The 16,128-nt window shown below is 40.2% G+C and overlaps 1 protein-coding gene across 2 annotated transcripts; it reads left to right on the top strand.

Annotated features, from left to right (window-relative positions):
- Positions 1-212: 212 nt before the first annotated feature.
- BET1 (Bet1 golgi vesicular membrane trafficking protein) lies at positions 213-12,345 on the top strand. 2 transcript variants are annotated; one of them, XM_030550580.1, is made up of 4 exons: positions 213-354; positions 7,718-7,833; positions 9,749-9,805; positions 10,731-12,345. In XM_030550580.1, the coding sequence occupies exons 1-4, from the start codon at positions 336-338 to the stop codon at positions 10,884-10,886; spliced, it is 348 nt and encodes a 115-aa protein (XP_030406440.1). In that variant the 5' UTR covers positions 213-335; the 3' UTR covers positions 10,887-12,345. The 2 variants fall into 2 exon arrangements, with proteins under 2 accessions (XP_030406440.1, XP_030406441.1); XM_030550581.1 differs by lacking the exon at positions 9,749-9,805.
- The last annotated feature ends 3,783 nt before the right edge of the window (positions 12,346-16,128 follow it).

The following is a 16,128-nucleotide window of genomic DNA, read 5'->3' as shown; positions in this document are numbered from 1 at the left end:
AGGGATCTGGGGCAAAATCAGTACTTGGGCCTGCTACTGAGGCAGAGGGCTGGACTCAGTTACCTTGCAGGATCCCTTCCAGCTCTATGAGATAGGCAGAGCTGCAGGTATTATTTCAGTAGTTAACTACACTTCCCAGGATGCCCCGCGCTGGGGCGGAAGGGCCCCGCGCGTGGAGGGACTGCATTACCCAGAGGGCTGTGGGGTAGCGATGTCGTGGCGTTTGGGCTGGTTGCTGACCGAGGAGGGACCGGAAGCCGGAGCTCGGCCGCTGACGCGCAGAGCCGCTTTCTCAGCGGGTGAGGAGCCGGCCCCCTGCCCATCCCGCCGCGGGGATGAGGCGCGCTGGGCTGGGTAAGCGGGCAGCGGCGGCTGCGGGAGGGGCCCGGGCTTTGCAGGGCAGAGCGGCTCGGACTCGGGAACCGGGAGTTGGGGGGTGACTGGAGGAGGGTCTGGGCCGTGCAAGGGGGCGGAAACGGTGCGTGACTCGTTTTTGTGGCCTCCTTACCCGTGGCCTGAGCTAGTCTCTGGCTAAACCCCAGCCCGTGCACTCCTGTGAAGTAAGCGGCACTGAGGGGAGGCTGCAGAGCGACACACACAGTCCCAGCGCTGAGCTACTTCTTAGGGGAAGCCCGGGGGGTCCTTTTCTTTCCACTTCGCTGATCATGGTTCATCAGACTCACAGCACTGCAGCTGCTGCTTTCCCTTATCCCCCTGGATTGAATGTTGTCGTCGTTTCAGAGCTTCCCTCAGTACCCTTGAGCAAGCAATTGTTATTTTACATAAAGTGGGAGGTCTGAGTCATTTCAGGGCCCATATGTAAATCTGTGGTAGAGAGCATCCTCCACCCTGCTGCTGCTGCTGACAGAAAGTGAAAGAAGATACATTTAAAATACTATTAGTACTAAGCTCATGGACTCTGTTTTAGAGCCTTGACTTGAAAAATGTATTTGTAAATTTATATGTAGCTGTTTCTTGCCTTTCATTTCATGCCTGAAGACAGGCTTCTTCTGCAGCCGGCATCAAACTTTCAGATGTGTCTAGAGTCTGGCTTGGAAATAACCCTTTAAATGTTGGGTAACAAGAATGTTGGCCATTGGAAGGATTACGTAAAAGGGAGTATGGGAAGTTATGAACATGTTGCTGTCTGGGGCAGGCACTATTACTTGTACAGCGCGTTGCAGTTAAGTCCTTTCACTGCTGTGTAAGGTTGGGATTTTCCCTATAATGGTGGGGAAAAGTTAAGTAAATGAGAAAAAACATAGTCCAAATTGACAAAACTGTAATTATGTAAATAAAATACAAGAATAAAATAATGAATTACTCAGTCTACTAAGTAGTTAGGATCTATTGGTTTTGACCAAACCATTCAGAATGTAGTAAAACAGATTCTGTTACATAGGCTGTGTTTACACTACAGATCCTAGGGCGGGATAGCCCACTAAGGTAGATCCAGCAGTGCCAACAAATGTGAATTTTGCAAGTATAAATTCCTTCATGACCTTACCTTTGCCAAGAGGAGCCGCCTTCTATTGGCATAGCTGCGTATACACTGGGGCGGGTTGTTGGCAGAGCTATGTCACCAAGTGTGTAGTTTTTATCCCTACACTCTTGACTGAAATCACTATGCTAGTATAAAATTTAAGTGTAGATAAGGCCTTAGACTGTAAGTTCTTTGGGCTAGTAGATCATCTTTGTGTTTCTGTCATGAGTAGCACAACAGAGCCCTGATTCCTGACTGGAGACCTTAGGCTATGTCTACACTACACACCGTGTAGGGTATGTGTAGCTACATGGTGCAGTGAAAAGCAGGCTGTGGCCATACTGCAGTGTGTAGCTACATGTCAGTGAAAGACTCTGGGGGGGGGGCAGCATGGAAAGACTTAAGCAGGTCCCCAAGCCTTTCATTGCAGTGAGAAAAGACTCTGGCAGAGGGAAGCTGAGCTCTTCCCCACTGCTAGAGTCTTTACCTGTGGTGGGGGGTTGCCAGAGCCTTTTGCTGCTGCTGGAGCCTGCCCCTGCTGCCAGAATCCTTATCTGCAGCAGGGCAAGGTTCCAGCAGCACCTTTCCTTCAGGTGGCAAAGGGCTCCAGCAGCAGGGAGCTGTCAGAGCCTTTTCCTGCTGCCTCCCCTTTGCTGGAGTCCTTACCTGTAGTGAGGAAAGGTTCTAGAAGTGGGGAGTTGCTGGAACCTTTCCCTGCTGCCTCCCCCTGCCAGAGTCTTTACCCACTGCTGGTGTTTTTTCTTGTGGCAGGAAAAGGGGAAGTCTCCAGTTGGGAAGCAGTGGGACAGTGCATGACTAAAAAGAGCTACGTAGACAGGAAGACATGGCTTGGGCAAGTAGAGAGCCATGCAGGATATGTATCTGAGTTCATACCCTGACCGTTCAAGCATGTCTGTACTCTACTTACCTAAGCTGTGCCTCGCCATCTACACTGCTATTTAAACCTGTGCTGGTGGTTGGGAGGCCACCTTAATACATACTCTACACGCTGTCAAAAGAAGCATATAGTACAAATACGGCCTTAGATACTACTGAAATACCAACAATATTTTTTTTAATTTATAGAATTCAACTGCTCTAGGACTATTATTTTATTTCCAGTCTTCCATTATGATTAAGGCTATGATTTAATCATGGGTATTTTATAGTAAAAGTCATATACAGGTCACGGGCAAGAAACAAAAAGTCGTGACCTGTCCATGACTTGTATCATAAATACCCCCTGTTGAATCTTGGAGGTGGGGAGCTTGCAGCACCAGCAGTTGGGGCAAGGAAGCTCTGGGGGGCCGCCAAGCTGTAGCTGCTCCAGTCTCCCCGGGGACCGCTGCTCAGGTGGCCCCCAGGGGCCAACTGCAGCAGCCACCACTCGGGTGGTCCCTGGGGCCAACTGCCTGGGGCTTCCAGAGCAGCGGCCGGTGCGGCTGGCTCTGGGGTTGGACTACTCCAGCAGCAGCTGGCTGCGGGGCTGTTCCCGCAGCAGCCTTGTGTGGCTGGCCCCGGGGTCAGCCATGCTGGCCCCTGCAGAAGTCACAGAGGTCTCAGGAAGTCAAGGAATCTGTGACTTCCATGACCTCCATGACAAACACAGAGTCTTAATTATGATGCAACTGCATGATACAATGTACTCTGCAAACAAGATTTGGGGTAGAAATCTTGATCTTTACTTTTAAATGCTAGGAGAAAAAATTCTATTATTCTATCAGCCATGTTTCTGATACTTTGTGCTTGGGATCAGTCATGTTAGTTAAGTAATAGGTTCCATAGCTGCTTCTGAATTCTTTCAGGTTTTTTTGTGAGGGTCTAGTTCTTTAATTAAATCAAGTTAGATTTCCACTGAAGGAATGGTCAGCTTGTAGCGTCAGATCGCTCCAAATACACCTTCTAGTTGCTTTTTTAAAATAAAATGTTTAGTGCCTCTCCCTATGGTTGTTTGTTCAGGGTGGATTTGATTTAAATCACTAGTCAGGAAGACTCAGTTTAATCATGGATTTCTACATGAAAGTGCATTCTTGGTGGCTGTTCTAACCTTAATACATATTCTTCACAGCTCAGAGATAGATGTAGGTTACAGTTTTAGAAGGTACACACTATTTTGAAAACTTTTCAAATTAGTTTTACAGCTGTATCAGAAAATGAATGATTCTTTGGTTATTTAATTTACCAAAAGTAATTGAAACATAGCTCACCTCCCAATGACTTCATAAATATCTCAAAGTTCAACAGGTTAATCATTATTTGGAGGATTTTCTTGCCATGCTGAATTAGGAGGAGAACATCACCAGACAGACATTTAAATTGTTTTATTTAACTAAAACATATAATATTTTAACAAAACAAGCATATGTCACTGGAATAGCTCAGTGGTTTGAGCATTGGCCTGCTAAACCCAGGGTTGTGAGTTCAATCCTTCAGGGGGCCATTTAGGGATCTGGGGCAAAAATCTGTCTGGGGATTTGTCCTGCTTTGAGCAGTGGGTTGGACTAGATGATCTCCTGAGGTCCCTTGCAGCCCTGGTATTTCTATGACTTCTCACGTTTATCTCCAGACTTCTTCTCCTTGTCCAGATCTATGCCGCCCCCAACGATCTTCTATTCATTGAATTTTTTGAAACTTTGCACTTTTAGAGAGAGTTAAGGGATTGTCTGTGTGTACACAGATTTGCAGAGAACAATAGAGTTGAGGTCTGTTAGTTCTCACCTCTGTATATTATTTATTGATTTACAAACATTTTTGCTGTTAACAAGCATGTTACCTCTGGAGACACAAATCCACAGTTTGAGAACTGCAAAACTAAGCATCTCTGATAGTATCTTCTAAACTGAGCACTGAGTCCCATTGGATAGGTAGAAAGATTAACCTAAATAATCTGTACAGAAGCCTGTGGAACCCCGTGAAATAGTGTCCCTAATACATGAACTATTGGAACTCGTTTACAAAACTTTTCTTAATCATTACATGAATATATTGTCTCATACTATAGAATTAGAATTCATAATCCCTATTCCATGATGAGGTATCTTTGAGCTACAATGTATCTTAATTAAAATTATCTTTAGATAGGTTTTTTCCCTCAAAAAGCATTTTCTAAAAAAAATCTGATTTTTTAATTTCTTTTAAAAAAAAAAATCATTGTTTTTTATCCACCTCGTCTCTGATCAAAAGTCATGCTTTTAAAAAAGTTTATTCTCATTATACATTTTAACACTTATGGTAGTTGGGTGCAAATATAGATACTGTTCCTGAATTCCACAGAGTCTTTGGGAAGTTTGGGCATCCATCTTTCAGTCAACCAACCATGGTGTTGATGGTGATAGTAAAAGAATTTTTTGAGCTTCCACAATACCTTCTAGGATTAGTAGAAATTAATACTTCATCAACAAGATTTATGTCATGTGACCCAGGCATCAGAAGTTTAGAATTCAGACAGTATTCTTTGATTTTCTGTTCAGGCATGGGATCAGTATTAAATGGGAACATACTTTCCCTGAATGGATGTTTGTACCCATTCCTGGGTCACATTAGACCATTGATGTCAAAGTAATTAAAATATAGGGGTTGTTACCAGCTCACTCTATAATATTGATTCTTTTAATTTTTCCCCTTTCTTCACCTGCAAGACCTGCAAATTTAAGTGTGTCTGGATGGGTATACTAAGGTTGAAGTGCTTCAGACGCTTCTCCTAATTGCTCATTTTGTGGTACACTGAAGGTAGTGTTCAACATAAAAAGGAGGTTGCAAATTGATAAAATTCAGTGGCTTGCTTTTCAGTGTTTCCTATAGTATTTGCCATCTTTTTGGTACCAGACTAACAGACTGTTCCTGAATGAAACTGATGTTGAAAAGCTATTAGAAGGCCAGACAAAGTGACTTAAATTGATCATGTGGCTACGTCGCTATTATGATGGCATTAAAAAATGTCCAGCTTGCTTAGAGTTATTAAACTTTGTGCTCTATTATTTTGGTAGATGGTTTCAGTCAGTAGAATATTTGATCTTAAAGAATCCAAAAAAAAAACAAAAAACCAATTTTTTGTGCACTTTGAGATAAGTGTGAATCCTGTATCTTCCTAGTTCACAACTCTTGACAGACTCTTACATTTTATTTTAGGAGAAATCTGTTTTATTTAGTCTATTCAGTTTCTACTTTCCTACCCAGTCCCCCTCACATTGAGGCACATTGAGAGAGGTTGTCTAGGTAAATTCTTCTATTCTTATAAATACTTACAATTTCTAGAATTTCTGCCATTGCTTCCAGCCACCTGTCCCTTCTTTAGCTGCCTATTACACAGTGGTGCTTACTGCATACTGCCTATTACCATAATGACAGCACACAGTGTTGTGGGACAGTACACACGTGGCATTGATTTTTCTTAAACTTCAAAAGTCTGCCCTTTGTGCTTCTTCCATACCTGTCTGACAACCCCATTCCCACTTGAAGTTGTGGTTTATGTAAATATGGGGTTTGCTTATTAAAAAGGCTGGGAATGCTTATTCCATTTGTAAAAGACTGCTTTTTGCAATGACTTTTGATGTATAACTACTGGACTTTGGCTCCAAGCTACAGATTATCAAAGTCCATTGTAAACACATCCCTACTATAATATTCACTTAGTAATGAATACCATAAGGTTACTTCAGTTATAACCTCATATTTTGCACATGCTTGTAACTCTGCGAAAAAGTTCCTTTTGAGCCAACTTTCCATACTTGGTCTTAATCCAAATCTGACTGGCAAAAAAAGTAAAAGAAAAAAGATCAATTGTCCTGTTTTTCAGTAACACGATAGTAAAATGGAAGTTTTCCAGTTCATTCATCCTAACTGAAAACTTGTCATCAAGCCAACTTGTGAGAAAAAAAAATTTATTCTGCATCTGTCAAAACAAAACAAAACCAAATCACCCAACAAACAAAAAAACCACTGTGGCATTATGGAATATCATAAATCCATAATATCAGTTATCTTGTTTTCCTGTGTGTGCCTTTACTGTCTATGGTACAGTGTGAAATAAGTCAAGAGATAATATCAATGCATTATTCTAGTTTTGTAGATATGACTGCTCTGTCTCCTCTCTCTCAAAACCTTTTCAAAGATGAACTGAGAGAATTAATTTGTCGGGGAGATTCAAACAGTTTTAGTGTGATTTGAAATTTTTAGCTACTCATGATAAATGGTAAGAACTAGATTGCTAGCTGAAAGTAAATACAATCTCTACTCTAAAGATTAGCAGGTTTTTTGTTTTGTTGTTGTTCCTGTTTTACTTCATCATTCTCTTTCCCAATCCTGAAACTCAGGCTTTTACCCAGCCACGTCCCTTGATATGTCTTCTACTTCTGGCCAGCTTCACCCTGCTATTCCTCTTAGCAAAAGCAGTCTAGCTTTGCAGGCTTTGAGTGGTGGGTGGTGTGTGTGTGTGGAGGGGAGAGAATGCAGGGATCATGGTGCATCTCTCTCCCAGTATGCTGTTTAGCTGCTAATTGGACAGTCCCTTTATTAGAGGTGGGAGAAGGTGAGCATACTAAGCTGATGATTTTAGCACTGACTCTCCTATACTAGTCAGTCATCTGCCAGTTGACAGTCTGTGCAGCAGCTCTGAAGCTCCTTCATCCAACTAGTAGATGACTTGCCAAGTGCAGCATCCCACCGCAAGGCAGATGCCTCTTGCTGGTAGACACATGAGTAAACGTCTGATTATGCAGCCTGTATGTTAATCCTTTTCCTTTTTTATAATACGATGTAAACATTCCAAAGTCAAAACTATGAAGACTCTTACTGAGTAACCTTAACTCCTACATTCCAGGTATGGCATAATTAGGAATGTGTACCTTAATATACAATGGACTCAGTGCTACTTTCAGGCATGCTTTTACCATTCAGGCTGTCTTCCGTGGAGAATACAAAAATTTACTGTATCTGAGGGCAAAATTGGGTCATGATATATGATTTAGTTAAATCAAGGTTACCAAAGAACCTTTTAACTTCCCGATTTCTGAATTGAAAGCTTAACTCAATGTTCTAAATGGCTGAGAGAATTTGTATATGTTAACAATGTCTCTTACTCATTCTTGAGGATTCTGCAGGGATGCACAAGGAAATGCATTTGTAACCATAAATGGAGTGGGACCCCTGTGATACTGTATTTTGCTGGGATGATATTTCCTGTCTGTAAACCTGATTTACTAGTCTTTTTTTTTTTTTTTTTTTTTTTTTTTTAAGGTGAAGGAGCAGCTACTGGTAACTATGGCTATACCAATAGTGGGTATAGTGTACACGAAGAAGAAAATGAAAGGTTAACTGAAAGTCTGCGTACAAAAGTCTCTGCCATAAAATCAGTAAGTATGGAATTATAGTGGCATCATCACTTGGAGTGAATTAAGTGCACAAAATCTTATGAACCAGTGAAGCAGGAATAAGTAAAAGTTTTCAACGTAAATTGAATACAAGAAAAAAATATTGCCAGTCAAAAAGCGCAGTGCATTCATTCGTGTAGCTGATTTCCTCTTTATTTAGATTTTAGCTCCAGCAGTTCTTTTTGGCTAATCATGAAACTCCTTGCCTGTTGAGGACAGCAGAGTCTATACCTACTGCTTATTCTCAACTCTAGGAGTCAGCATTTCCTCGAGTATGAATCACACTGGCCAGGGAAGCTAGAAGCCTGGGTTTAGCTCAGTAATTGACCTGGCAACCAATTTTTGTTTTTGTTTGTTTGTTTGTTCCTGTTAACTTAAGGAATTAGACTACTTGTATTTAGCAGAGACTGTAGTTGAAGGACAATCAAGTCCTTCAAGTTGAGATTTGGACAACTTTTACTACATCTATTTATGAATTTATAATATGGAATAGGAAGTAACATACTGATTTCCTCAAAAGAAGAAACATATTGTCTAGGGAATCTTAACTTGTTCTACAGACTGAGGTCTGTATTTTTAAACCCTTTTCTAACTAAAACCCTCGGAATCCACTCTACTCAACAAGAAATTTCAGTTTGCCAATAGTTAGTCCATTCCAAACCCTCACTATAGGTGCTGTTTCTAGAGATGTGGTGCAAGGCAATGAATTTTACAGAATCAAAGCCCTTAGAATCTTATTGCTCAGATTGTTGCTCATAATTAAGCAATTCAGTTCCAGTTAGACAAGCATAGAGACAGATTAGCTTAAATAAATGCTGTCGTCTTAAATCATACTTTGAACTAGGGGTTGCATCAGAAGTGGTGGTTGGGGTTTTGAAGTAAAATCACCAAAACACAGTGACTGCTAAGATCTAGTGGAGTGAGCTAAAGGGCAGGAAGGAGAACCTCTGATTTCTGCTGTCACAGCTTGTCACTCCTAACCACCTTCCCTACTGGTAGCACTATGCGGTACTCCCGATAAGTGCCACTTAGAATCATCTGCACAGTACCCTTATACAAAAACAGCAAAAGACCATGGGAATGGGATCATGACACACAAAAGTAGGTCATTTGGGTGGCCCTGGGTAGGAAAGTTTGAAATTCTGCTGTCAACATGTCTGTGTTAAAAATATTGCAATAAGCTACTCCAAGGTGTGCATTAGTTAGGTGGTTGCCATATACTTCAGGTGCACTGAGAGCCAGGAACACAGACGGTACATTCAGCCATCCAAGTGGTGTACTGATAGCCTGATAACTGCACCCTTGAGTAGCTTATTGCTATGTAAATTTGACCCATATCTTTTAATTTTCTGGTAATTCATGCTATGTCTCCTTCTACTTGGAAGAGTGGTTCTTAGTAAAATGAGAAAAATAGGGAAAAGGCTCTAAACACCTTTGCTCTATTCTGACTATTTGATTCCAGAGTCAGTCTTCATAGAGAACCTAAAAAAAAATCCAGAGAAAAATGTGTACCATAAAATAATGCCAGTCCTAGGCTGTATATGTTCTTGTCATAAACTAATACAACACAAATGTAGATGCGGTGGTGGCACTACATCACCAGAAGAGGATCTGTGTACATCAGGGAGATGCATTCAGGTTAAAGCTGCTTTGCCATAGGGGAATGGTGTAAAGTAACAAGTGTCCCAGAGCTGAGGAGCTTATTTATTGCACTTGTGCACAATTTGCTTCCTAGGTGTTTTTCTCTAGCCTCTTTATAGCATCCATGTTACTACATCTAGAAAAAAACTGGTGATGACAGATACTTCCAGAATGACTCCTCCCAGTATATAATAGTCAAATCTGGTTTATATGACTCAAATAATATAAGTAATGGTAATGCTCACTTCTTTTATAGCTTTCCATTGAAATTGGAACAGAAGTTAAAAATCAAAATAAAATGTTATCCGACATGGTAAGTATGTAGCAACAATCTTATGAATTTTTACAGTGATTTAGACACATGCTTGTTTATAGTTGGCATTTTTTATAGTAAGTGATGGGACTAAGAATTTATCCCTTATTTTATATCATACCATAAAAATGTTAATTCCTTTATTATAGGGACAAAAGGGAGGAACAGTTCTATCCTCCAAATTGACCATTAGCTACTGTTTCTATAGCAGGAGTGCTTCCTCATATAAACACTTTGGCCTTGTCTATGCTATCGGGGTAAGTTGACTTAAGTTACACTACTCCAGCTATCTGAATAATGTAGCTGGAGTCGATGTAACTTAGGTCGACTTACTGTGATGTCTACATCACGCTGCATCTCTTACTTTAATTTTCTGGTTCCAGTAGAGTACCAGAGTCAACCAGAGCGTGCTCTGTGGTTGATTTAGTGGGTCTTCACTAGACCTCCTGCAGCAGTGTTGATCCCCAGTAAGTGTAGAGATGGCCTTTGTATGAATATAACTTTTAAAGGAGCAGTCAAAATTGGTAGATCCCAGATAAGTTTAATTATTTCTGCTCTATTAAAGCAAACATGCAATAGGAATTAAAGTATAGCTTTGACAAACCTGTACAGGAGGCATGTCAGTGCTAGAATTGATTTAAAAAAATGGAGAAGGGAAGCAAAAACAAGAAAATCAGAGAAAATTGGTTACTTGCGCAAGACGTACCTGAAAATAGGTAATCAGATGCAATGGACATAAAGGAGGACTTCTCTTGGTTATAGGCTAGCAAGATGTAACTGCCTGTTCCTATTGCTGGTTTGAAATGTTTTTTAATACTCTAAATATAGGAAGAAAAGACAAATGCAAGAAGTGATTGTGAATAGTCCATTGTAGCATGGTATTATTTTCTTAGAATGAGTCTCTATATGTTCTCCTCTTTTGTAGGACTCTGACTTTGATTCTACGGGTGGATTTCTAGATGCAACTATAGGCAGACTGAAAACACTCTCTAGAGGCAGCCAGACAAAACTATTGTGCTACATGATGCTCTTTGCACTCTTTGTCTTTTTTGTAATTTACTGGATTATTAAACTGAGATGATGCAAATTACATCCAGTTTTTTTTTGTGCCACTTAAACAGAATTACAAAATGGTCTTAATTTCTGAGGACAGACCTTAAATTTACATACTCTGTTGATAAATATGGTTAAATGGTTATTGTAAATTATATTAGATATCAGTGCATTTGTTATGTATATTTTGTCTTGATGTTTACCATTCCAGAAGCTTTCTTATCCTATCTCATTTTCTGGGGTTAACAAATGTTATCCACTATCCTATGCATATTTACATCTTGGCTCAAGTTACTTCTTGGGGAAGTATCTTTGGAAATGCAAAACAAACAAACAAACAAATTAAAAACATGCTCTTGCCAGGACAAAATTTGAACCTTTAACTTTGAATTTCCTTTAATGGGTTTCACTTTTTTAATAAAGTAAAAAAAATTATAAACAAAGTAGGGCCTGATCCTGAGCAAGGACCTCAGCATCAGGCTTGTAGCAATTTGCAGATTATAGAAGTATGAAAAAGGCTTATACTTTTTTTAAACAGATTTATTGTAACAGATTAAACCACCTGAAACTACAGGTACAGTACTGTCATACTTGTAACACTTTGGGTCGGGATTGGCAAGTTTCTAGAAGTATCATGGCTTAGAATTTAAAAATGAAATTAAAAAAAACAAACCCACACACCTTGCAGGTTTAGGAGGAATTAACTGACCTAAACTGGAAGAACATTGGTTAATTTTAATTTGAGACCAAGTAATGCTGGTCTACCCTGGGAACTTACAGCGAGATAGCTACGTTTCTCAGCGGTGTGGAAAAATTCACATCCCTGAGACACATAGCTATGCAAGCCTAACCCCTGCTATAGACAGCATTAGGTGGATGGAAGAATTCTTCTGTTGACCTAGCTTCCACCTCTGGGGAGATAATGGCACAGCTCAAGGAACACAGCACATGTAGTCAAGTCCTAAGATGTATTCAATATAATCAAATGCCTTTTGATAGTTTGGGGAACCAGTATGGACAAGATGCAAATATTTGCATAGCATCTTTTCATTATATTTTATATTTAAATACTTAAAACGTACGGATTCTATTGAATCCCTGGGGTTTTTACCCTTCGTACATTTGTCAGTTAATGACCTCTTAAAGCTACTTAGCATTATTTTGAAATGTGAAGCCAGATTGATAAGCTTTTATACTAGAGAGTATTATGATGCAAGATAGCACTAATTACCTCTTTTGTTAGAGGTACTTTTATTTATTGTTTAAGATTAAGCCTTAGTTTTGGTTATTCTTAAAGATAAATTGTTGACTAGCAACTATTACACTGTTAAATGCAGCATACAAAATAGAAACCATTTTCTAGAGATTGAAGTGTTTGTTATCCTTGCCTAAATTTTCTAGACTCACTGTTACTGCAGTATGTTGCCATGACTTGTAGTACTCTATCCCATTACAAAATGTAAAAAATAAAGCATGTCTGTGGTATATTTCTTAGCCATATGGATTTGTTCCTGGAAATAGATTGCAGGTTTGTTCCATTTTATGTAATTTTTCCTAGCATAAAATACGAAGAGGTTTTTCAAAAGTGCAGATTTTAAAGTGCTGATGTTAGAATCAGTATTCAGTATTTTAAACAGCATTTAATGATGCAACTACCCTTGTTTGGAAAACAAATAATTTAAACAACTGGCTAACTGAGGGGCATTCTGAATATTTAAGTATCATACTAATATTAGTCTGGGTAGTTACTTTTATAATCCATATTTGGCAACTTGATTGTATTTTTCTTATCTGCCATGTTTGAAGCAACTTAATTCTAGATAGTCTGCAAAAGAATTCATCAACTATAGTTTGAGTAGGCTTGAAATTTTTTTGTTGTCAAACATCTAAAAAAATTTACACAAACATAATGTGCTTGAAATACTGACTCTTATGTAACACATCCTCCTTCTTTAAAGGATTGGTGTTTGTATCACTATAGGTAATGTTTTCACCTCTCTTAGCCAGAAGGCCGAGAATATTGCAATGGCCCTCTGTCCAAGGAACCCTTGATTTTTAAGATAAATCTGCCTTCAGGAATTAAAGTACACTGACTATTCCATTTGTAGATATTGTAGTCTTTGGGAGTGAGCGTTACCACCCCTCAAGCTAAGATACTACAAGCATTAATCTGACTACATTGCCTCTGACCTCCAGAGTTTTTTACCTCCTCTGTCTTGCCAGGCTTAGCGTTTCCCCCTTTCTTGATGGCACGACCTGCAGTAAATCAGCCCCACTCTGGACAGTGTTTCTTTCCCTTTTTATTTATCGGTATTTTCAAGGAAGGCTTTGGAGCAGGCCCAAAGAGTGCTCCAAACAAGAGACAAATTCACAAACACAAAATACAGGAGGATACCTTTTCCTATTCCGTCTCTGGGGAGGATGTTGTCCCATTATTGGCCCCGGGGTACCAATCCTTCCCCTAAACAGGCATTCAGTTCAGTTGTTTCCCCTGCCAGGAGGAGAGCAGCCTCATAACCTGGAGAAGCCTATTTTCCAGCTACCACTAGCCCTGCAACAACTTGTCTCTCTGCCCCCTCTCTCACCAGAAATGGGGTTTATAATTGTCTCAGGCAGCCCTTCATTGAACTAAGGTGTCCCTAGTTGCACTGAGGTAACCCCTCAGTTTATAGGGAAAAGGGCCTTTATCATTCTAGGGCTAACATAGCCCTTCCCCTATTCTCTTGCAGCTGTCCAGCCTGACTACTGTCTTCATGTTATTGCAGTGTCTCTTTGGTTATCAGACAGTATGTGAACAGTTTCACTACATAGACTACTTTATTTTTTTCTCCTGGTGCCTAGTGCATACAACTACCTATATGGCAGGGACTCATTGTGTATGCAATACATAACATAATTGAATTATGCTTGAATGAATGTTGGAATATTTGTTTTCTGCCCTTGCCCAGAAGTGTTGCACTAACACCGTGTACACTAGTACTTGCTTTACAATTTATTCTTGCCCTTTCTCAGCCTTTGTGGGAATCCTCAGATAATAAAATCTGCCTTTATTGATTGTCTTAGATTGTTTAAAACTGACAGGATTTTGAGGTGTAGGTTTTAAACCTCAACAGGTGAGTAAAAGGTATGTCTATGAAAGACTTAATCTACCTAACCCTTGATTTCTGGGAAAACTGTAGCTCGAGTTTTAGCCTTTTCTTGATATTACAACCTCATTAGTTTTCCAGGAAAAACAGTTCTGATACTTTGAATGCAGAAGCAATCTTTGGAGAAAAGTGAGGGTATTTTTAAGCATGAAGGAACAGCAAAATGTGAAGGAGGGTGTGATGCTGCACCCCATAATCTTCATAGTGATATGATTATAGCATATTTTATGCAAGATGGGTCATGTAGGATGTCATTAGAAAAGTTATGATTTGCTGAATCTGATTGTGATAGAGGGTAGGGATAACTCAGTGGCTTGAGCATTGGCCTGCTAATCCCAGGGTTGTGAGTTCAATCCTTGAGGGGGCCATTTAGGGAACTGGGGTAATAATCTATCTGGAGATTGGTCCTGCTTTGAGCAGGGGGTTGGACTAGATAACCTGAGGTCCCTTCCACTCTAATAGTCTATGATTATCCTATTTGTATGCATGTATTATTTTTGTATCTGAAGTTATAAATACTATATATCTGTATTTCAAATGGAGTTACACTTGGGTAACACCCAGTAGACAAGGCATTTTCAGTCTAGATAGTTGGTTGGGAAGGGCTTATTCAGGGCAGTGAGCCATGAAGGAAAACAATAGGCCTTAGGAGAAGCTTATCTCCCACCTGGTGAGCTTTCCAGGGAACACTCCAGACAGCCTGTAAGTAATGGCTGCTATGACTCTACAAGGACATGTGACCAGACCTCATGACTCTGGACTCCATCTTGGGATGTCAGTATTTTTCCACAAACTGGTCTGGGGACTAAGTCTTGAAACAAAGGGGTCCCACCATATGCTAAAGCTATTTAAGGCAGGGAGTGACATCATCTGTTGTTCTTCACTCCCTACCCAAGAAGACTCCTGGAAATACCTGAGAAACAATGATTGAACTGGGGAAAGTGCTGGACACAGGCTAAAGGAATTTCTAGCCTGTGTAAGAAAGACTTCAGAATTCCAAGCTGTAAAACAAGCGCAGCTTGCCCCTTAATCTGCAGCCAGGGTGAGAATTTGCTAATTCATATCCTACCTTTCTAGTATCTTAGACTTAGTTTGCATTTTCATTTATTTATTAGGTAATCTGCTTTGATCTGTTTGCTATAATTTATAAACACTTAAAATCTATTTTTTGTACTAAAGAGACTTGTTTTTTCTTTATCTAAACCAGTGAGTTTGGAGTGAAGTGTGTGGGAATCTTTGCTCAGAGGGGCTGTTGGATATGCCTCTCCACAGGGGGCAAACTCTGAGTTTATGCTGTACAGTTCCCTGTGCAGTGCAGGATGGTATAATTTTGGGTTATGTTCCAGCGTGGGTGCATGCCTGGGGAGCTGAGTTACCTTGGCTTTAGCCTTTTTACTGTTGGTTCATGCAGTGGCTAGTCAGAGAGCCTGCATCTAATGCAGCTGGGTGTGTCCCTACCTGTGTGTATGCTGGGGGAAATGTAAGACTGGGAGCATGGCTGCAGCTTGTCACAACAGCACAATGTGAGAGGGAGCCCTGGCTGGTGGGTCAGAGAGTTCATTGGTATCCCAGTTCCAGGTGGCACCCTGGGGAGAATCTGTCACAGAGGGGAAAAAACAAACTCCTTTAATCAGCTATGGTTGCCAAAGTTCTCAGTATGCTGCATTAGAAAAAAGTTTTTTGTATAATGTATAAGTAGTACAGGGATGGCCTGATTCCTTGGAATGCATGAGAACTTCATGGTTTTCCTCACTCCAACCAGAGATTGCTGGTACTATATTTCTGGCATCAGTATGGGGTACTTTAAATGATGCATCTCTGAGAAATGAGGTGTGAAAAGGGTAAATTTATTTTTAATCACACTAGAGTGCCTCAACTTTAAGAGCTTAGTTATTTTGATATCTCTCATAGCCTGAAACTACTGGGCTGGGATTCAGTTAAGATAGTGCAGCTCATATAGAAGGCTGTAGGTTACAAATTATGTGTTTCAGTAGGTTTTACCAGTGCATTTTAAATTATAAAGATGAACAATAGATGAAGTGTTGGCCTTTTAACAGAAGTAAGTGTGCAGTGTGAAGATCTGAGTCAGAAGCCCAGCCATTCATTTGGAAAAGGTTAAGACAG

This window comes from Gopherus evgoodei, chromosome 2, assembly GCF_007399415.2.
Source record: "Gopherus evgoodei ecotype Sinaloan lineage chromosome 2, rGopEvg1_v1.p, whole genome shotgun sequence".
Classification (NCBI taxonomy): Eukaryota; Metazoa; Chordata; order Testudines; family Testudinidae; genus Gopherus; species Gopherus evgoodei.
Note: the sequence above shows the minus strand (reverse complement) of the source record. Positions and strands in the feature narration are given on the sequence as shown.

Coding starts and splice junctions, on each gene's coding strand:
- BET1 (XM_030550580.1), top strand. Junction 7,834..9,748: donor AAGTCTCTGCCATAAAATCA/GTAAGTATGGAA, acceptor CTTCTTTTATAG/CTTTCCATTGAAATTGGAAC. Junction 9,806..10,730: donor ATAAAATGTTATCCGACATG/GTAAGTATGTAG, acceptor CCTCTTTTGTAG/GACTCTGACTTTGATTCTAC.